Source organism: Hemiscyllium ocellatum, chromosome 5, assembly GCF_020745735.1.
Source record: "Hemiscyllium ocellatum isolate sHemOce1 chromosome 5, sHemOce1.pat.X.cur, whole genome shotgun sequence".
Lineage (NCBI taxonomy): Eukaryota > Metazoa > Chordata > Chondrichthyes > Orectolobiformes > Hemiscylliidae > Hemiscyllium > Hemiscyllium ocellatum.
The window spans coordinates 99,685,825-99,710,004 of NC_083405.1; the positions used below are offsets into that span (position 1 = coordinate 99,685,825).

The 24,180-nt window shown below is 40.8% G+C and overlaps 1 protein-coding gene across 1 annotated transcript in view; it reads right to left on the bottom strand.

Moving 5' to 3' along the window:
* odad2 (outer dynein arm docking complex subunit 2) overlaps positions 1-24,180 on the bottom strand; it is a 374,269-nt gene that overhangs the window by 128,652 nt on the left and 221,437 nt on the right. Inside the window, exon 16 of the mRNA XM_060825721.1 lies at positions 5,041-5,283. Within this exon, the coding sequence (XP_060681704.1) occupies positions 5,041-5,283 (243 nt within the window). The remainder of the gene's footprint in view (positions 1-5,040; positions 5,284-24,180) is intronic.

Here is a 24,180-nt window from a genome sequence, read left to right on the forward strand (position 1 = left end):
GTATGCTTTTCTTTACAGGTCAGAGCATTGTGTATATGTTGTAGCTGTACAGGACATTGGTTAGGCCACTTTTGGAGTATTATGTGCAATTCTGGTCTCCCTCCTATCGGAAGGATGTTGTGGAACTTGAAAAGATTTACAAGGATGTTGCCAGGGTTGGAGGGTTTGAGCTACAGAAAAAGCCTGAACAGGCTGGGGCTGTTTTCCTTGGAGTATCAGAAGCTGAGGGGTGACTTTATGGAGATTTATAAAATCATGAGGGGCATGGGTAGGGCAAATAGACAAGGTATTTTCCTTGGGGTGAAGGAGTCTAGAACTAGAGGGCATAGGTTTAGGGTGAGAGGGGAAAAATTTTTAAGGGACTTAAGGGGCAACTTTTTCACACAAGCTGCCAGAGGAAGTAGTGGAGGCTAGTACAATTGCAACATTTAAAAGGCATCTGGACAGGTATATGAATAGGAAGCGTTTAGAGGGATTTGGGCCAAGTGCTCGCAAATGGGACTAGACTAGGTCAGAATATCTGGTCGGCATGGACAAGTTGGACTGAAGGGTCTGTTTCCATGCTGTGGATCTCTTCTAGTTTATAAACAGTAATATTGTTAGTTTTCATTGTAAAATTATTATTCATTTCTAAGTACATGTTTTCTAAAGCATAACTAGTGTCTATAGTATTAGATCCCTGGAGCGTTGAGGATGCTGGGATGACACCTTATAGAGGTTTATAAAATCATGAGTGGCATGGATAGGGTAAAGAGACAAGGTCTTTTCCATGGAAAGGGGGAGTCCAGCATTAGAGGCCATAGGTTTAGGGAGAAGGGAAAAATTTAAAAGGGACTTAATGGGTAACATTTTCACTCAGATGGTGGTGCATGTGTGGAATGAACAACCAGAGGAAGTGGTGGTGCTGGTACAATTACAACAGTGAAAAGGCATCTGGATGGGTATATGCATAGGAAGGATTTAGAGGGATATGGGAGAAAGTGAGGACTGCAGATGCTGGAGATCAGAGCTGAAAATGTGTTGCTGGAAAAGCACAGCAGGTCAGGCAGCATCCAAGGAGCAGGAGAATCGACATTTCAGACCTAAGCCCTTCTTCAGGAATGAGGAGAGTATGCCAAGCAGGCTAAGATAAAAGGTAGGGAGGAGGGACTTGGGGGTGGGGCGTTGGAAATGCGATAGGTGGAAGGAGGTTAAGGTGAGGGTGATAGGCCAGATTGGGGGTGGGGGCAGAGAGGTCAGGAAGAAGATTGCAGGTTAGGAAGGTGGTACTGAGTTAGAGGGTTGGGACTGAGACAAGGTGGGGGGAGGGGAAATGAGGAAACTGGAGAAATCTGAGATTTGGATATCTGGTCGGCATGGACGAGTTGGAACGAAGGGTCTGTTTCTGGGCTGTACATCTCTATGACTCTACATCTTTATAACTCTATGACTCTATGAGAAAACGGAGCAAGATTGAATAATGTGATTCTCAACAAAGAAAGAAGTTTGAGTTTACCCTTAAGGTTTTATGATAAGATTTGAGTTTTGTTAATAAGTAGTAACTACCTTGATTCCATGTATTTGCATCTCATTACGAGCTAATTTCACCACATTTCTATTCAGGTTGCAATGCTCCCTTCTCTCCTGAGAAACTAGTCAGTAACAATTCCTGACTTGAAAGTCAGAGCAAATATCTGGTGGATGTAGCTTGTCATTTGCATCCCTGGAGCTCCATTTTAACCTCCATTCTCCAACATGTCATTGAGTGCTTCACGAACAAACATCTTCACCACATTTATTCCATCAAATTTGGCATCAGTAAACCATTGGTCTCACCACATTCTCATGGCTGATACTTCAGGCCTTTAAGACTCTGGTTCAGAGCCCAGGGACACCTTTGACTTGCACCTTCCTGCTAGTTTGCTTTGTGCATAGGAAATACAGTCATCTCCTGCACTAAATGCATCTTGGACATCCTGGTGCCCTTTCTTAATGCTCAGTCACTTTGCAGTGTTTGCAGGCTGTCATTGCATAGCTTTTTCAACCAGAGGACAGAAAAGATTAGTGGTTGTGGAGGATGAGATGGGTGACAGCTTCAGACTGGAGACACTGTATACAATAAAGAAGTTGATAGTCCATGAGTGTTGGTGAGTTTTTGTACAGTGGCAGATTGAGTGTGAGGTAACAGAGAGAAGATGGAGGCATTCATCACTCCAGAGTACAGAAGATTCTGGATCAAATATGTATGTATCTTTTATACCACCAATGGTGGAGCTAAGATAAACAGGTCAGCTGCCATCAGCCTTTTTGTAAAACTAAATATTTAAGCAGAAAACATTTCTACTCACCTAGTACTATCCGGACATAGCAGAAGAATTACCTACAATTCCATACAGTTATCTGTGGAAACCCTAACAGATCTATCTTTAGCTCCTCCCTACATTTGCATTCAGGCTCTTGGGCAGCATCATTGCAAACATACTACTGGGTTCCACATGTAAATGATGTCCAGTTCTACTTCATTACCATTTCTCTCAATCGCTCTGATGAAAAGTCACAGACAAGAGAGGATAACTTTGTTTTCCCTTTATGATGTGGCTTGACCTAAGTATTTCCAGCACTTTTTGTTTTAATCTTGCAACTATTCCACTACCTCTATTGACATCTAGTCAATGACTTCACTTCACACCATGGCGAATGTTTGAGGCTGAACTAGAATATTTGCAACCTTGGTGGTTCATTTAGTTCCAGTTTAAGCTTCCAACCACATATTGGGCAAATAGAATCATAGAGTCATAGAGATGTACAGCATGGAAACAGACCCTTCGGTCCAACCCGTCCATGTCGACCAGAAATCCCAAACCAATCCAGTCCCACCTGCCATCATCCGGCCCATATCCGTCCAAACCCTTCCTATTCTAATACCCATCCAAATGCCTCTTAAATGTTGCAATTGTACCAGCCTCCACCACATCCTCTGGCAGCTCATTCCATACATGTACCACCCTCTGCGTGAAAAAGTTGCCCCTTAGGTATCTTTCACATCTCACCCTAAAACTATGCCCTCTAGTTCTGGACTCCCCGACCCCAGGGAAAAGACTTTGCCTATTTATCCTATCCATGCCCCTCATAATTTTGTAAACCTCTATAAGGTTACCCCTCAGCCTCTGACGCTCCAGGGTAAACAGCCCCAGCCTATTCAGCTGCTCCCTGTAGCTCAGATCCTCCAGCCTCGGCAACATCCTTGTAAATCTTTTCTGAACCCTTTCAAGTTTCACAACATCTTTCTGATAGGAAGGAGGTCAGAACTGCACGTAATATTCCAACAGTGGCCTAACCAATGTCGTGTACTGCCACAACATGACCTCCCAACTCCTGTACTCAATACCTTGATCAATAAAAGGAAGCATACCAAACGTCTTCTTCACTATCCTATCAACCTGCGACTCCACTTTCAAGGAGCTATGAACCTGCACTCCAAGGCCTCTTTGTTCAGCAACACTCCCTAGGACCTTACCACTAAGTGTATAAGTCCTGCTAAGATTTGCTTTCCCAAAATGCAGCACCTCGCATTTATCTGAATTAAACTCTACCTGCCACTTCTCAGCCCATTGGCTGATCTGGTCTAGATCCTGTTGTAATCTGAGGTAACCCTCTTCGCTGTCCACTACACCTCCAATGTTGGTGTCATCTGCAAACTTACTAACTGTACCTCTTATGCTCGCATCCAAATTATTTATGTAAATGACAAAATGTAGAGGGCCCAGCACCAATCCTTGTGGCACTCCACTGGTCACAGGCGTCCAGTCTGAAAAACAACCCTCCACCACCACCCTCTGTTTTCCACCTTTGAGCCAGTTCTGTATCCAAATGGCTAGTTCTCCCTGTGTTGCATGAGATCTAACCTTGCTAATCAGTCTCCCATGGGGAACCTTGTCAAACGCCTTACTGAAGTCCATATAGATCACACCTACTGCTCTGCCCTCATAATCTTCTTTGTTACTTCTTCAAAAAACTCAGTAAAGTTTGTGAGACATGATTTCCCATGCACAAAGCCAAATAAAAATATTTATCAACTCCGTAACATCACATGACTCCATTTCTGCTGCAACCCAATTGCTATTGAAACACCCCTCCATGCCCTTGTTATTTGTAGACTTGACAACTTCAATGCACTCTCCGATAGTACCCATATCTTCTCACTTACAGAAAACTGAGTTTATCCAGACCTCTACTGCTATCTTGTAATTCACAGTGCATGCTGGCCACCCATCACCTCCGTGCTCTCTTGCATGTTGATTCACAGTCTAGTAACACCTTAACTTTAAAATTCTTCTTAGTTTCTGATACCTTCATGTTTTACCCGACCCCAAGACAATAAACATCTTCAGCCCTGCAGCTCACCAAGTTCTCTGTAGTCCGCCAATTCTGGCCCTTGCACATTTCTGATATTAATCACTGCACTACTAGCAACCACACCTATGGCTCTGCAGGCTAAAAGCTTGAGAATTCTTTGCCTAAACCTCTCTGCATCTTGACCTCTCTTCGTATTTAATTAACATATTTTAAAAACCTATCTCTGATGAATTATTTGGTTATGTCTCCAGCATGTTGGCATCAAATATTGTTTGATAAATGTTCTGTGAAGTGCCTTGGGAAGTTCCATTATGTTAGAAATGCTATATAAAAGCAAGTTTTTGTTATTAATTACTGTCAACACTGCATTTTATTTCTGTTTTTTCCGTTTATCAGCTGGCCATGCTGTTAATCTGCATGGTTCCTGGCAAGAAACTGAGAAATAAAAATAATTGAGGACCTGCCATTACATGTGGCAACATCTCTACTTTCCTGAGTTTTCCAGGTTTCTCACATCATTTTGCTCTCCTGCTATCTTCCTATAAATATCTGAACCATAATGACAGAGAATGGCAAATAGAAAAATAAAGAACAAAAATGAGAGAAGTGGGATCAAAAGCAGAGATGCGCACATTGAAATTGTTTCCATTTTTTTCATAACAACACAGAAACTTAATGCATATCAAAAATAGAGAAGGTACATACGACATATTTTCAGGATCAACAGCACATTCTCCCACTGCTTTGGTGACATTTACAAGAAGAGCATTATTAGTTCCAGTTAAAAGATTGACCAATGGACCGATTCCACTCGATCTCCGGATAGCACCCCGAATCACCGGATCTCGTGCCAGTTGCCCCAATGCTCCTACAACATTAATAAGGACTTCCTCAGGTTGACCAATGAGTAGACTAATCAGAGTTTCTGCAACTTTCAAATGTTTGAACCTTAAAGAAAAAATAAATTAAAAATTACACATCAGAATATTTTAAAAACCTACAAATATACAGCAATGTTATCTGAAGTACCTACAGTTACATACTTATAATCTATTTCCACAATTGCTAATGGTAATTATGAGTGTTGCCATTTCTAAAATAACTCAGAGGCATGTTCTCATACGTAACTATTATTATGACCATATACAGAATGATTACTAGTCTAAATTATCATTCTACTTGCAATCAAAATGTTTAATCATTGAACCAATCATTGCTGTTCAAGAAATGACAGTATAAAATGCTCAGAAACTGACATAAAATATATTAAAGAAAAGTATTTATTATTAAATGGACAATTTTACAGTCAGAGTGATCCTGAGACAAAAAAAATGTTGATTGGTGGTATTAAACCTTTGTTTGATCCCTCCATTCCTTTATATGTAGTTCTGTCTATTTGGTAACTTGTTTTCTAAGCTAATATTTCAATTACCAATCTAGGTCTTGAGATCGGCCATGGTTGTATCAAATGGCTGAGCAGGTTCAAGATCCTGAATTTGGTACTCCTACTCCTCCTTATATTATACTTTGTTAATTTGATAATGTTTTACCAATAGCTTTCCCAAGGTGACAGTGATGTTTTACAATAAAGCTCTCCAGATCAGAATAAATCTGTTTCAGTTTTTCTCCAAGAAAAGATGAACTTTAAAATTAATTTTTTTTTCACTTTTATTGGGCAAATAGACAATATGAACAATCATTCTTTCAACAACTATTCCCCACTTTGTATCTGTGTTTTATTTCTCATAGCTGAGATATCCTACTCTTTCACTTTTTCCTTAAAGACTGCACCAGTAATTTCTGGAGAACATCTCATGATCTCCTACCATACTATAGAAATTGAAAATAGGAGCAAGAAAAGCCCAAATAGCCCATTGAGCCCACTCTGTTATTCAACATGATCATGACTGATTCTGAATACTCCCAGGCTCTCCCCATACTCCTTGACCCCTTTAGCCTCTGGAAATCTATTTCTATTTCCATTAGAAACTCCAGAAATTGGGTGACTACTGAAATGATATGCCCTCATTATATAAACTTTATCCACAGGGCTGGAGAAGAGTTTGAGTCTATAAATGTGGCTTTTGAGTTGTTATGACACTACTTCTTGAATTCTAACACTGTAATAGCCTGCTTCCCATCAGGATTCTGAAAAAAAGATAAATTGTAGTATTTTTGATCCCCATCCATTAAATTAGATCACATTGGAACATATGAACACGATTAAGTAATTTAGCTCCTCAAACCTGTTCTGCCATTCAATGAGATCAAGGCTGATTTGTGATCTAACTTCATATACTTGCCTTTGGCCCATATTTCTAATACCTTTCCTTAAGAAAATGTTATCTATCTCAGAATTAAAATTAACAACCCATAAACTAATGCTGCAGTACTTTAATAATTAAATGTAGGTTACTGCTAGTAGCTACCTTGTCAGAAATGACCATTAAAACAAACTCGCGATGAATGACCACATCTTCACTGGAATTTCACAAGATAAACATTGTAGTTTCTAATCAATGCTTTTAAGATCTTTGCAAAATCCTAAAACTATATATACTATGCCATATCTGACCATTGTAATTTGCTTCAAATTGAAACCTTATTGCACTAAATATTGCTGATACAGTTTGTCCAAATCAAACAATTATTGCATATAAACACAACATACAGATATATGTACAAAGTCTACTTGTACAAACCTTCATTTGTATGGTTTTGGATATAAGGGTCATCATTTGCAAATGCCCATTTCTGTTGAGGAAGGCAGTATGGAAACTATGCTGTTTCTTACATTGCACAATTGTGGTATGCAGCCCACTGCGATACTAAACCAGAGACCTAACAATATGTGGGGTTAGTCATATTCCAGCTCTTAAAAGACAGTGTGCACGCTTAACTAGAAAGAGAGATTGAACAAAGTTAAAATGCTACTCGACCCTACTACAATCAGAGAGAAGTGTAATTAAGCACCAGGGCAAAGAGAAGGCCCACGGTCGACAGAAGTGCTTGGTGACTTGGTTATGTGGGTAAACAGGAGAGGAAGCTTTAAGAAATGAGAACTTAAGAAATGGAACAAGGAGGAGACCATATGTTTCCCCAAGCCTGATTGTCATTCAGTACAATCATAGCTGATCTTCAACTTCAACTCTACTTCTTTTTTTCATATTATTTGATTCTCTGAGAGACCAAACTCTGTCCATTTCAGCTGTTAATATATCACAATGAGTTACAGAATTCCAAAATCATACCTTTCATTGAGTGAAGAAATATTTCCTCAGCTTAGTCCTAACTGATCATCCCTTGATTCTGAGACATTGCCTCCATGTTCTATATCCCAGGAACCTACCTTTGTTGCATTGCCTCCAATGTAAGTGTACACTTTCTTAAATGTGGAGATCAAAATTAAAACAAAGTATTTCTGATATGGTCATACCAAAACCATGCACTGTTGCAACAACACCCTATGCAGTATTCCTGTGCTTTAATTGCCTTCCAATAAAGGCCAAAATGACACTTGCTATCCTAATTGCTTGCTAAGTCTGCACACTAACATTGTGTTGTTTGAATGAGTCCACTCAAGTCCCTCTTAAAATAAAAATTAGCTTTTGTAATCATGCAGCCAAGGTGAAGTACCTCATAATTCCCCACATTACATTCCATCTTCTACCTTGTTACCTACTGAATTAACCTCACTACAAGCCTTTGCAAATTCTTAATTTGTCACTTTATCTCATCAACAAACTTCAATACATTACTCTCTCTTCATCCTAGCCATTATTTTAGACTATCTCAGGCCCCATTTTCATGGCACTCCAGAAGTCACAAACTGCCAACTTGGAATAGCCGAAATTATATCTAAACTTTGCTTTCTGTATGTTAGACAAGCCTCTATCAATGCAAATATATTACTTCAATTCTTGTATTGACCTTTTGCGTGGAAATGTATATGCACTGCATCCCTCATTCCCCTTTATCTATGCCAGTAGCTGCATCTTCAATTAATTCTTAATACAGTTGTCAAACAAAATTTTGCTTTCAGTGAAACAACATTGACTCTGTCAGGTCATATTATGAATTTCTAAGTGCATTGTTAACATTTCTTTATTAATAGATCCTAACATTTTCTTGATGACAAGATGTGGAGGAGCAGGTGTTGGACTGGAGTAGACAAAAGTTAAAAATTACACAACACCAAGTTATAGTCCAACAGGTTTATTTGGAAGCACTAGCTTTCAGAGTACTGCTTCTTCATCAGGTAGCTGTGGAGCAGGACCATGAGACACAGAATTTATAGCAAAAGATTACAGTGTCATGCAACTGAAATGATATATTGAACAAACCTAGGTTGTTGTTAAGTCGTTCATCTTTTAGAATGGGTTACAGGTTTCGGTTCATTCATCTGCAAACCCAAGAACTTCTTTTAAGTCACATTCTCGAGATAACGTAAGGTTTTAAAAAAAAGTGACATCTCAGCTCAGATAATGCATTTAAGGTGTGAGGTTACCATCTGTCTGCATTGCAAACTTAAGTCAGACTGGTTCTATTTCCAAAGTTGAATTTACAAAATATTACATGGTTTGACTGCTTGCATTGACTGTCTGCAGATTATATTTTGCTCAAAAAATGCACAATGTATCAGCAAATATAATTCTGCAAATACAAATTCACCCCATAGGCTTATTTGTGCATGTGTGTGCATGTGAGAGAGAGTGAAAATGTGCATGTGAGGGTGTGCATGTCAGTGTGAGTTCATCTGAGAGAGTGCGTTTCTGTTTGTGCAAGCTTGGTAAAGTCTGTATGTGAGAGTGATGGGGCATAAGCCTGGGAGAAAGTGTGTGTGTGTGTGTGTGTGTGTGTGTGTGTGTGGGGGGGTGGGGGGGGGGGGTGTATGAGAGAGTGTATGTGAAAGAGAGAGGGTCTGCGTGTCTGTGTGTATCTATGTGTGTGTTTATGTATGTGAGAGAGAGATAAGAGTGTATAGCGTAGTGGGGTCACCTATGGAGTGACATGAATCCAAGATCCCAGTTGAGGTCATCCTCATAGTTACTGAACCTAGCTATCAGCCTCTGCTTGGCCATTTTGCGTTGTTGCCTACCCTGCCTTGGAGGATTGTCTTCCGAATATCTGAGGCCGAATGCTGAAGTATTCCCCGACTGGGAGGGAACACCCCTGTCTGGTGATTGTTCCGCGGTGTCCATTCATCTATTGTTATAGCGACTGCTTAGTCTCAACAACGTACCATGCATTAGTCTTACTTGCCTGTAGCATTTGAGATAGACAACACTGGCCGAGTCATACATGTACCTGCCACGTACATAGTGGGTGGTGTGCCCATGTGTAATATTGGTATCTCTGTGGACACTCTGACATGTCTTGCAATGGTTTCCATGACAGGGTTGTATAGTATTATGGTCAGTGTTGTCCTAAAGGCTGGGCAGTTTGCAGGCAGTCAATCCATGTAATATTTTTAAAATTCCACTTTATAAATAGAACCAGTCTGATTTAAGATTGGGGTACAGACTGATTGTAACCTCACACCTTTAAATGCATTGTCTGAGCTGAGATGTCACCTTTTTAATAAAACTTTAAGTTATCTTGAGAATGTGAGTTAAAGTTTTAGATAAGGTGAATAACAAGATCTTTTCTCTACAGTAGGAGAGGTCAAAACTAGAGGGCATAATTTTAAGGTGAGGAGAAAGATATAAAAGGGTCCTGTAGGCCAATGTTTTCACAAAGAGGCAGTTTGTATATGGAATGAATTGCCAGAGGAAGTGGTAGATACAGATATTGTTGCAAAATTTAAGAGACATTTGGAAAAGCATATGAATATGAAAGGTTTAGAGGGATAAAGACCAAATGTAGGCAAATCATAGAAACGTAGAATCCCGACAGAGTGGAAAAAGGCCATTTGACCCAGATGTTATAGACTAAGCCAGACCTCTCAAAACATTCTTAAGCAGGCAGCTTAGACCATAATTTTGCAATTTGTTTCAGTAATTGTATGGGGATAATTACCCGGATTAAGTTAATTTTACTGATTCTCCTTAGGTTCTGTTATCTGAACTATTGATTTTCTTAAATGAATACTCACAAAACTGACAGCACAGACTTCCTCAGAGTCATTGAGTCATAGATTTGCACAGCATGGAAACAGATCTTTCATTACAATTCGTTCATTTTAACCAACTATCCTTAATTAGTCCGGTCCCATTTGACAACATTTAGCCCATATCCCTCTAAATCCTTCCCATTCAAGTACCCTTCCAAGTGCCTTTTGGATGTTGTAATTGTACCATATCCACTACTTTCTCTGGTAGCTCACCCTTTGTGTGAAAAAGTTGTCCCTTTGTCCCTTTTAAATCTTTTCTCTTTCACCTTAAACCTGTGCTCACTAGTTTTGAACTCCTACCTCAGGGAAAAGACTTTGTCTATTCACTCTACTCAGGCCTCTCATGATTATATAAACCTCTATAAGGTCACTCCTCAGCCTCCAGTGGTCAAGGGAAAATAGCTCCAGCCTACTCAGCCTCTCCCCATAGCTCAAAACCTCCAACCTGACAACATCCTTGTAAATCTTTTCTAAACCCTTTCAAGTCTTACAACATCTTTCCAATAGCAGAGAGACCAGAAATAAACATACTATTCCAAAGGTGAACTAACCAATGCCCTATACTGCCACAACACGACATCCCACCTCCAATACCTAATGCACTGTCCAATAAAGGCACACATAACAAATGCCTACTTCACTACCTTGCTACCTGCGACTTCACTTTCAAGGAACTATGAATCTGCACACCCAGGTTGCTTTGTTCAGCCTATTCTCCAGGATCCTACCATTAAGTCCAGCTCTGATTTGCCAGACCAAAATGCAACTCACATTTATCAAATTAAACTCCATCTGCCACTCCTCAACCCGATGCCTGATCTGATTGTCCTGTTGTACTCTGAGATAACTTTCATTGCTGTCCACTACATCACCAATTTTGGTGTCATCTGCAAAATTATTAACCATACCTCTTGTATCCACATCCAAATTATTTATATAAATGACAAAAAAAAGGACCCAGCACCAATCCCTGCGACACACCAATGGTCACAGGCCTTCAGTCTGAAAAGCATCCCTCTACCACCACCCTCTGTCTCTTACCTTCAAGCCAATTTTGTATTCAAATAGATAGATCTCCCTTGATTCTATGTGATCTAACTTTGCTAAGTCTACCATGTGGAACCTTGTGGAATGCCTTGCTGAAGTCCAAATAGACAACATTCATGGTTCTGCCTTCATCAATCTTCTCTGACACTTGTTCATAAATCTCAATCAAGTTAGTGAGACACAATTTCCTACACACAAAGCCATGCCCCCAGTCCATGGGCAGGACAGGCAGCATCTCCAAACTAATATCATAGCATATGCTCACTCAGCTTCCAATGAAGTGCAAATTTTTACCCAAACACTCCTGGTCTGGAAGCTGCAAAAATCCAAACTTTCCTACTGGGGCAATAAGGAGAAAGTGAGGACTGCAGATGCTGGAGATCAGAGCTGAAAATGTGTTGCTGGAAAAGCGCAGCAGGTTAGGCAGCATCCAAGGAGCAGGAGAATCGACGTTTCGGGCATGATCATGCACGAAACGTCAATTCTCCTGCTCCTTGGATGCTGCCTGACCTACTGGGTTAATAAATTCCCTTAATTGCTCTGAAATTCACTTTTCTAGGAGAGAAACTATCTTATTGATGGAATTTTAGAGAGTTCTGAGCAATGTGGGATATGGCATCATTTGTGGCAGAATCATATACAAAGATTGCCGAGGTCAATCTAATGACAGTAGCGTCTCACCCCATCTTTTCTGCTTTTCACAAGTTTTTCATTGCCAATTAAAGGGAATTACAGCTCATTGAATGCTCTGTTGTTGGCCTAACTCACCTCATTAATGTTCAACAGTTTATCTTATCAAACTCACCAAACAGGCTTGACTAGAGAAAATTTGACATGGAAAAGAGTGGGTACTTGGTAAATTTAGTTTTCTGCTTTCTCTGAAGGACCTCTACATACCAGACACCAACATCTCAGGTGTGATTGATGGGCACTGGCCACATACACTCACATCTACAGTCATTAGAATCTGACATGCATCAGCCTCTAAGAACCCTCATAGTGATTCTCTGATCCACTTACAGGACACTTCTGCACAGAAATTTTTCTCAGGGTCTTGCCCCCAGTTCATGGACTGGCTGTATCTCCAGGTTGTTCGCTGCTGTCATAACAATTACTCATTTTGAACCCACCTGGATGCTCACTGTGTCCCTGCCTTGCATTGTCTGTAGCTCTTTGCCCTCTCAGCCAGAGCTATCAGGCAATATTTTTGTTCTGTCTTGTCTTAAATGCAGACACAACCTCAAGAAGTTTGTTAACGTTATCAGCAGGCCTCAGTTAAGTCCAGGATGATAGCCTTTGCTTAGGGGTTCCTGCCAGAAAGTGAGAACTGCAGATGATGGAGATTAGTTAAAAAGTGTGGCACTGGAAAAGCACAGCAGGTCAGGCAGCATCTGAGGAGAAGGAGAATCGACGTTTCGGGCATAAGCCCTTTATCAGGAATGTAGGGGGAAGGAAGGTGGACAGGTAGGACAGTTCAAGAGGGCGGTGCCGAGTTCAACAGTTGGATCTGGGATGAGGTGGGGAAGGGACATAAGGAAACTGGTGAAATTGACACATAGTGTCAACATTGATTTCACCAATTCCTACTTATCCGGTTCATCCTCCCCTCAGACTTATCACCATCACCCCCACCTATATCTACCTATCGCTTTCCTGCTACCTTCCCCTCACCCACACCCCCATCCTCCTATTTATCTCTCAGCTCCCTTTCCCCTCCCCCGACTCCATGCCATTCCTGATGAAAGGCTTATGGCTGAAAAATCAACTCTCCTGCTCCTCAGATGCTGCCTAATCTGCTATGCTTTTCCAGCACCACACTTTCTGACTCTGGGGTTCCTAGTGTAGTATATCAAAGTTAGCCTCTGATATCAGTCCGGTGGCTTGAAACCAGTCAGTGAGCCATTCAGTGTAGTCAAAGTCAGGAAAGGTGAGGAGCTAAATATCAACAGCCTGTCTTGAGTCTTTCTGCTCCATTGAGGATTGTATACCTCCTGGAATGAGAGAGGTAGATATTAGGGAGATGAAAGTGGGTGCACTAGGTGTCACTTTTGGTGCAGATGGACAAGTGTCCAGAGTGGGTGGTTAGGCAATGCTGAGGACATGTAGGGTTAGTGATGTCGGGGTTGGGATGGGTGACAGTGAGCATGGAAAATACAAAGCATTAGTAAGCATGGCAGAGTATGAATGTTGGGAAATGCATAGAATAGTAGAGATAGAGTGAGTGTATTAGAAAGAATATGGTGAAACTTACACTGGTGGAATGGAAAACATCATTAAACTTCTTCCAACAGTGCACTGCATTCCTTCAGATGGCTCAAACTACTTTATTCTGGGTGGCAACTTGGGCCGACTAGCATGATCTGGTTTTGTGGTATCCACCCAGGGAAAAAAGAAGTCCTGTTTCTACATCACCCTGAGCAGTAGGACCTCCAGGTCTCTGCCCACAAAGTGGGGCTCTGATTTCCCCTGTTTTCCATGTCTGGCCAAATGTAAGAAACCATGCAGGGCAGCTCTGGACTGACAGTACTTATCCAGTGTACAACAGGCTTTTAAAGATGGCACAGATGCAAGGGATGGAGTTTTAGGATATCCGCTGAATAGTATATCGATCTGGGAATGGTGAATGATATGGCAGCACTGGAATTGATATGATAGATGCCATAGCAGTGTGGTAGATAGTTAATGAGGTGAGTTTGGTAAGATATAGTGAAAATACTTCCAAAAACCTCAATGCAACTCAGACATAGCCAAAAACTATAAATATCTTATTCCATTAACACTCCAGAAGGTTCCGCTTCTCTGTCACATACTCAATTAGGTCAATGTTCCTGAAGGATTGTCTGACCTAGTTTGCTTTTAAAAATATATTTTTCACAAAAGTAAACAACACTATTTTGAAATCCAAACTTTAAACATTCCAATTCACACACTTTTCATCAGGCTAATCTTAATCTGTTTATTAAATTACAGATGGATTTTTGTTGCTGAGTTTTGTTTTTCAAAGGAATATCTTTTTCTTGACCATTCTGAAATATTTCTACAGGTGCTTCTCACTGTTTACTGGCATGCATTTTAGTGTACTTATATAAAGAAACTTAGCAGGCTCACCCTCATTACTATGTCATTGACTTGGTTTAAGTTTAGAGTTTTGTTTGTGATTGATGTATGTTGCTTTGAAATTTAGTATACAATTTAATTGCATAATGATCACTATTTCGGAGATGGTCTTTTCACAGGATTATAGAATTCCTACAGTTGGAAACAGGTCATTTGGACCAACAAATCCACACAGACCCATTCCCCTACCCTATTACTCTACATTTCCCCTGACTAATGCACCTAACCTACACATCCCTAAACACTATGGGCAATTTAGCGTGGCAAATTCACTTAACCTACACATCTTTGGTCTGTGGAAGGAAACCAGCTTACTCGAAGGAAACCCAATAGACACAGAGAGAATGTGCAAACTTTGCATAGACAGTCACCCTAGGCTGGAATCTAACCCAGGTCTCTGGTGCTATGAGGCAGCAGTGTTAACCACTGAGCCACTGTGGTATGAGGTTATTAACTAATCCTGCCATATTGTGCAATTATTCACAATAATAATCATACACAATAATAATGCTTCTATTTCTTATTATTTCATAGGATTTAGACATCTCTCACTAGACAAGCAGTTATTGTCCACCTTAACTTGTCCTTGAGAAGGTGGTGGTTAGCTGCCTTTTTGATCCATTTAATGTAGAAAGGGAGTTCTAGGATTTTAATACAGTGTCAGAAGGATCATTGAGATTTTCCAAGTCACGATAGTGAGTGGCTGGGAAAGGAACTGGCAGATGATGGTGTTCCTTTTATCTTCTGTCCTCGTCTTTCTAGTTGGTCGTGGTCATAGTTTGGACTTTACTGAAAACTCATGCTAATGCTTCCATGAATTGAAAACCCGTTTCCTACAAACCTTTTGAACCAGGAATTTAGACCAAGCAAGATTTGTCATTGCATCATACCAAATATGCCTCATTGACTACCCACCTTGCTCCTATGGCATCCCTCATGTTTGATTTCATCTCCATCTTATCATGCAGCATTCCCATAATGTCTCATCACTCAGCAGATATACACTGCAAGAGTAAAATTCCTGTGCACATGCAAAGGCTGCTGTGCATCGGTATTCAAAAGCTGCCCAGTTTAGTCAAAGGCATTTTTTAGAGGGTGTCTGAGAAGGGGAAAATGGCACCACAATTTTCCGACAGGGACGTGTGGGTCCTGATTGAAGGGGAGTTGCAAAGGACAGGAATGCTTTTCCTGGGTGACTAGCAGAGTAGGCAGTGGCACCAGACCAGCTAGCCTCTTCCAATATCACTGCCCTAATCACTGCTATCCAGTCAGCAGTGCCAGAAGGCTAATGGCTCTCTCCACTCTGCCAGAGTAAGTATGAAATATACAGAAAAAAAATGTACTGAGACCATTTTGGTGGCATGAGTGACAATGCACTGTACATTATTTAGTACATTTCTATAAATTCTACTTTTTGACCTTACATCTGGTTGTCTGTTTCTCTACGTTGACCCAAATTTATGTATGTCTTCATAATGCATAACTTCATGTCCATTCAGGATGTACCACGGATTGACTTCTGTGTTGAGAGTCTGCTGCAGCTTGTGGAAGTATGCAGAACAAGGCGTACACATGGCAATGTGTCCTGGTGATATCACTGCCTCTTGTCCTAAAACAGGGGTTCTTTCCCTGGCTTAAGTGATTATATGTGTTGTGATTGAGTTGGACAGTGATGGGGCAAAGCATTAGAATGAGAGACCTCACAGGTCTGACTCCAATATAGTGCATGAGTCAGTATATACCCTCACAATAGTGCGCAAATTGAGTAACTTATGCTACCCATTCAGAGTGTGGTCATATCCATTTTCTTTCTCATTGCACACTTTCAATTTTCACAATAGAAGGTGACAGTGAGTGCTCCTCAGCCACTGTTTACAGCTCTGATCTCTATGTGTTAATGAACCCCAAACATCCCTTCCAAATAGCCCTCCATCTAAACCCCATAGGCTTTGCACCTCCCCAGGTCCTGATGCAATCTGTCTGCAGATTTTTCCTGTACCTGCTCAACTTCCCACCCAGACCCTGGCAATCCCCATTGAAGGAATGGTGTATCTGAACATGGACAAACTCCACTTCCTGCAAGATCTCCTGAGCATCCATACTTGAGTCTATTCTGAGATTGCAGTGCTGTTGCCCCCTTCACGAATATCATCCCCCTTTCCCCACAGCCTGAAGCAATCTGACTTAGAAATAGTTCACAAATCTCCTTCTATCAGCAGCAACCCCTTTATCCCAATCCACTTTCCCCAAAGTTTCTGTGCACAGACCCAATAAATTGAGTGTGGCAACACTGAAGCGGAAAGCTCCAGATGAGAATATCCTGACCCCAACCTCTGCCTGCAAATCTTCCAGAAAACATATTAGACCAACCCCTCAGACTGTCAGCAACAAAGTAGAGAACCAGGCATGACTCACTCTCTGAACTGCAGAGGCATGCAGTCCTGGCCAAGAATTGCCCAAATTGATGTCTGACCATTGCCAATCCACCTGAATTGTCTTAGGAAGGGAATCATGCAAGAATTGGAGTTTATCCATGTTCCAAGTTATCCTGGTGCTTTGGGAAGCAACCTTTGACTTACTGTGCCAATATCCCATCATTGACAGGTACCTTCATGGACTTCAGTGAGGACTACTCCACTAAGACATGGGCTCAAATCCCACCATAGTAGATGATGAAATTTAAATTCAATTTTATAAAATCTGGCATTTTGAAAAAAAGCTAGTCCAGCGACAACCATTATTGATTGCCCAAAAAACACATCTGGTTCACTAATATCCTTTAGGGAAGGAAATCTGCTGTCCTTACCTGGTGTGGCCTAAACGTGAGTTCAGATCCATCATAAGACCATAAGACCATAAGACATAGGAGTGGAAGTAAGGCCATTCGGCCCATCGAGTCCACTCCGCCATTCAATCATGGCTGATGGGCATTTCAACTCCACTAACCCGCTTTCTCCCCGTAGCCCTTAATTCCTTGAGGCATCAAGATTCTATCAATCTCTGCCTTGAAGACATTTAGCATCCCGGCCTCCACTACACTCTGCGGCAATGAATTCCATAGGCCCACCACTCTCTGGCTGAAGAAATGACTCCACATTTCTGTTATGAATTGATCCCCTCTAATTTTAAGGCTGTGTCCACGGGTCCTAGTCTCCTCGCCTAACGGAAAAAATTTCCTAGCGTCCACCCTTTCCAAGCCATCATAATGTAGTTGACTCTTAACTGACCTCTGAAATAGCCAGCCAGCTAGTTCAAGAGCAATAAGGGATGGGCAAGAAATGATATTCTACATCCCTTGAACAAATAAAAATAATACAAACCCTTTCACTTCCCTAACATTAAGTTTCATGCAACATGGTGCAATGGTCAGTTTGCATATACTTGAAATAATTGTCCTTATTCATGTAGGTACCAAACACTGTGTACCTGTCAGTAAGAGTCAAAGGCTGAGCTTCTCTTATTATTGCATGCAGGACCTTCATACCTTTCTTGTTTACAAAATCAAGCTCTTATCCCAGATCACTGATCAATTTCTCTGTCTCACTGTCTGTAACATATGATAAACTGAGTATGGCTATATCAGGCTGTTGCCTGATTTGTTTGTGGGACAGTTCTCTCAATTCTTGCACAAGTTCCCACATATTAGTAAGGAGGATTCACCAGTGTTGACAAAGTTTGGTGAGTTGTTGTTTCTGGTCTCTTAGTTGAAGCTAGATGGTTCATCTATTTAATTCCTGTTTGGGACAATTGAGTGGCCAGACTAGGTAAGGGCAGCAGAGTTTTTATGCCATTTGACAATAGTTTTATGGTCTGGATACAGAGAATAGATTTTCATTGAAGATCTATCTGAGGAGCTGTGAACGATTCATACCATTATGTAATGATCAGTGACCATCACCACTTATGACTTTATGGTGGAAGGAAGGATATTGATAATGGAACTGAAAATTTGGTTAAGCTTAGAACACTAGACTGAGAAAGTTAGGGGGAAATTGACTGGATAGCTAGCTAGTATTAAAGAGTAAACTCAACAGTGCAGGTTTAATTCCCTTCTGGCTGACATTACCATGAAGCTCCTGCCTTCTCAATCTTGCACTTTGCCTGAGGTGTAGTAGCCGCAGTTAAACTCCTATCAGCCATCTCTCTAATGAGGGAGCAGCCAAAGGCCTGCTAGGGTTATGATGATCTTACCTTAAATTTGAACTAAATTAAGGGGTTCTTGGGGTGCAGTGGTAGTGTCCATATTTCTGCACCAGAAGGACCAAGTTCAAGTCCCATCTGCTCCAGAAGTGTGCAATAAATCTTTGAACAGTGTGAATAGGAAAATATCTACACTGAGGAACGTTTGCAATCATATTCTGCTACTGTGATGACTAACCTCCAATAACCATATCTATTGTCCTTTGTCACAGATATAAATCCAACGAGTGAAGAACTACCCTTGATTCTCAACTATTTCAGTTTGACTACAATACCTTGATGCCGTATTTGGCAAACTTCTGTGCTGATTTCAATGGCAATCACTCTCACCTCACCTCAAGATTTCAGCTATTTTGTCCAGGGTGGAAATGAAGTCAGGAGCTGAATGGGTCTAGTGGATCCTAAAAAGTGTCAGTGAATAGCTTATGGCTGAGCAAGTGATTCTTGATTGCACTGTCAATGACTCCTTCCATCATTTTGCTGATGATCACATTCTTAAGTAGTTGCCACAAGACAGAGATGGACTTTCGCATAGCAAAGGTCATATGCGAATTATAAGATTGACCATGCCAATGGTGGCATTCTAGAAAGCTGTGCAGAATAGATGAATCTGGGATAATGGAGTTTCAGATTATGTAGATGCCTCATGATTGAACATAGTTTATCCAAGATTGTTTTGTCAAGAAGGGGAAAAATATGGTGAATGTGGTACACCCAATTTATTATTTTAAATTTATCAATTGGCAATGGTAACAGTTCCCTCCCCAAGCTGCTTTGTCCTCAAACATTATGCTTTATGTCTTCTCCATTATCCAATATCCCTTTAAGGCTATCTTTGATTCATATCGACATGGAGCTCAGATCTGCACACAGCAGACATGTTAACAGCATTTGCCTTTGAGGACAGACTCACAGAATCCCGAGTGTGGAAGCAGGCCATCCGGAACATTGATTGTTCATCAACCCTCCGAACAGCAGCCCACCCAGACCCATCCTATCTTTATAACCTTACATTTCCCATAGGCAATCGACCTAACTTAGATCAGAGTGATGCTGGAAAAGCACAGCAGATCAGGCAGCATCCAAGGAGCAGGAAAATCAATGTTTTGGGCAAAAGCCCTTCAACAGGACTAGAGACAGGAAGCCTCCAGGGTAGAGAGATCTCCACCCTAGAGGCTTCATGCCTCTATTCCTGTTGAAGGGCTTTTGCCCAAAACATTGATTTTCCTGCTCCTTGGATGCTGCCTGATCTGCTGTGCTTTTCCAGCATCACTCTGATCTAAACTCTGGTTTCCAGCATCTGCAGTCCTCACTTTTGCCTAATGCATCTAACTTGCACATCTTTTGACTGTGGGAAGAAACCAGAGCATTCAGAGGAAATCCATACAGACACACAGTTTCCCGAGGGTGGAATTGAATCTGGGTCTCTGATGCTGTGAGGCAGCAATGCTCACCACTGAGCCACCATGGTTACAAAGTTGGTATATTCCTTGGAATTTTTTTGCTACAGAGATGCATGTTATTAGGAATTAGGATAAGATAGAATTGGGCGCAGGAATGACCCTAATGGCAAATTTTTGTTTAATTTGTTGGATGTGGGGTTGCTTTGTGCTAAGGTGCTTGAGACAACGTTTAAGTAAACCTCATTGTTGAGGGTTTGGAGTCACACTAGTGACTGGCTTTTACAACAATGGTTTCATGGTCATCATTAGGCTGTTATCAAGTTTAAATCCTATCATCTGCCATTCAAATTTCACCCACTGTGTTGGGATTGAACGCAAGGATTTGAACATTACCTGGGTGTCTTGATTACTAGATCAGCAAAAATCCACTATGCCATTGCCTTCTACTTGCAGTTGCATTTCCTACATAATTCCAGGGGCTTCTGGACAGAGAATTCTGAATATTTCTAACCTAAATGAATAAGTTTCTCCTTATCTTGGTCCTAAATTATTGACATCTTAATGTGAACTGATGAGTCCTTGTTCTAAACAGGGCAACAAGCATTTCACCCTGTCAAGCTCTTAGTTAAGTCACCTTTTAACCTTCTAAATTATAGGACCATTGTACCGAATCACTCCTCATAAGACAGTCTTCTCATCCTTGGAATCAACCTAGTGAACATTTGTTGTACTTCCTCTTAGACAAGTATATCATTTCTTTAGTAAAAGTTCAAAATTATGCATTGTACTCAGGTATGTGGTTTCATGGTCACCAAAGCCCTTTATATTTAGCAAATCATCCTTATTCTTACCCTCCAATTCCTTTACAACAAGTCATATATTTAGATATTATGACTCAGGAGGCCATTCAGCCCATTGAATCCATGACACCTCTTTAACAGCAATCCTATCTGTTCTACTCACCCATCCTAATGCTTCTTTCTCTCAAGTATCCACCCAATTTCCTTTGAAATCAGTAATCATCTCTCTGTCCACCATCCTTGTAGGCAGTACATTCTTAGTGTTAGCACTCATTGTATGAAAATGTTCTTCCTCACATCCTCTATGTATTATGGGATAGCTTTACTTTGTCTTCCTTACCCAGGCCTGCCATAATCTTGTCCACCTTTAACAAATCCCCTCAATTTCATTTGAGCAAAAGTGAACAACCCTACCTTTCTCAACCTGCTAAAATCCTGCAACCCTGGAAGCATACTTGAATTCACTCAAGGACCCTCTTATCCTTTTTAAATGTGGTAACCAGATCAATGCAATATTTTGGTTTGGCGAACCAGAGAAATAATAAAGTTCAGAAAAACTTACTGGGCTTGAACACAATGCCTCTATTTATGGATCCCAAGATCCAATTTGGTTTGCTAGCTACTCTCTTAATAGTAGCTGCCTATCCACGCATATGAATTCCCAAGCTCCCTTTGCTCTTGCATACTCTGTAGAACTTTGTCAAAGAGTATATATTGCCTCTTCTTTCTGCCAAAATGCATCACCTCACACTTCCCTTTATTAAATTCCATATGTCACTTGTCTGCCCATTCTGGCAGCTATAGCTATACTATAAAGGTTAACATATTTTGCATGCCTAATTGTTCGCTATGCCTGCACGTTAACTTTCTGCAATTCATCACATGGGCATTCCAATCTCTTTAAATAGCAATATTTAGCAATTCAAAAAAAATCTTTTAAAGTAAGTCTACTTTTCCATTCGTACTACACAATCTCTTCTGACTTAATGTCACACTATCCCACATTATACTTTCTTGATCAAACTCTTAACCAGTTGGCATCATTTTGCAGTTTCTATGCATCCTCCTCACAGCTTATTTTCAATCATAGACTTCCATTGTTAGCAAACTTGCCTCCCTCCCCACCCTGCCAGGGCCTGGTGGATCCTCATAATCCCATGCCAACTCACAGCCCTTTCATGTATATTCACTCAGAATATACTCTGTAGAGAACCTATGAACCTTTTCATAACAATAGCACATGCACAATGGCTTAAACAACCCATGCATAATTTTTTAAAAGAGAATTACTACAACCATACAAAAGTACCATGAATCAGACCTTAAAGTATCAATAACAACATTACACCACTTTGTCTTATGAAAATAGATATTGTGCTATTTACCAAAGAGATCGCAGAAGGAAATCACTTATGACAACACCATAAAGCTGTCAATGAAGCAATGTTTTTACTTCTTTCCAACTGTGTCAATAAAGTTAATCCTTTTATGGGAGTCTAGGTTCTCAGCCCGTGGCTTGGTTAATAGACAGAAAATCGTAGAATCCCTACAGAGTGGCCCAACAAATCCATACCGACCGTCTGAAAAGTATTCCATTCAGAACCAATTCCCCCACTCTAATAATCTACATTTCTCCCCGATTAAAGCACCTAACCTACACATCTCTGAACACTATGGTGTAATTTAGCACGGTCAATTCACCTAACCTACACATCTCTGACACTATGGGGTAATTTAGCATAGCCAATTCACCTAACCTGCACATCGTTGGACAGTGGGAGGAATCCGGAACATGCTGAGGAAACCCACACAGACAGAGAATGTGCAAACTCCACGCCGAGGCTGCAAGCAAACCAGGGTCCCTGGCACAGTGAGGCAGCAGTGCTAAGCATTGAGCCACCATGCCTTAAGGGTCAAGCAATGATGTGGAATTCTAGGAGATTAGGCTACCAAACCAAAAATGACCTGTTTGTTCCTCCTATGTAGTCTTCATTAGTTAAACAATCTTCAATCCATCTTCAATATTTTACATATAGTCTCATGAACTCCACCTTACATGGCAACCCTCATCCTTATTTAATATTTCCAAAAACTCAAATACAATACAATTACTGTCTCTTCTTATCTGCTAGCCAGTTACACCCTCAGAAAAATCAACAAATTGTTCCACCATAATGTCCCTTTCATAAAATCATGCCAAATACATCTATTAATAGTGGCCCAGATTATACAGTCAGTTGCAAAGGAATAATGCATGCTCACAATTAATCAATTACATGCAAAACCCATTTAGGGCAAATCAGATCAGCAAAGATGAGGAAGAGATAGTGGGAGGGTGAAGGTGCAAACAATCCATTCCTCCTGTTGTGATATCGATATCCAGTTTTAAGCTACCAGATCTGGTTTAAATCTATTCCAGTTACTTCAATGGTAATGCCATAAAACATGATAGAGGATCAGGTTGTATGTTTGCTCGCTGAGCTGGTAAATTTGTTCTCAGATGTTTCATCACCAACATCATCAGTGAGCTTCCAATGAAGCACTGGTGTTCTGTCCCACTTGCTATTTGTGCATCTTGGTCTGTTGTAGTGGGTAGTATTACTTTCCTTTCTTTTTCTGAAAGGTTCGTAAATGGGGTCCAAATTGAAGTGTTTGTTAATGGAGTTTGAATGCCAGGCTAGTAGGAATTATCGTGCATGTCCTTGTTTGGCCTATTCCAGACTGGATGCATTGTCCCAGTCAAACTGGTATTCCTCTTTGTCTGTGTACATGGATACTAGTGATAGTTGGTCATGTCTTTTAGTAGCTATTTAGTGCTCATGTACCCTGATGGCTAGTTTCCTACCTGTCTGTCCAATGTAATGTTTGTTGCAGCCCTTGCAGGGTATTTTGTATATGATGTTCATTCTGCTGGTTGTTGGTAAGGGATCCTTTAAATTCATCAGGAGCTGTTTCAATATGGTGATCGGTTTGTGGGCTACCATGATGCCTAGGGGCCAGGGTAGTCTGGTCATCATCTCTGAGATGTCTTGGCAGGGTGACTACAGTCTTTGCACGTATTGTCTTCTTGTTTAGGTCTGTTGTGTAGGAATCGGTGGACTGCGCTTATCAGGTACTTGTTGTCCCTGAATATATTGTATTGGTGTTTTTCCACGGCTTCTTGTAG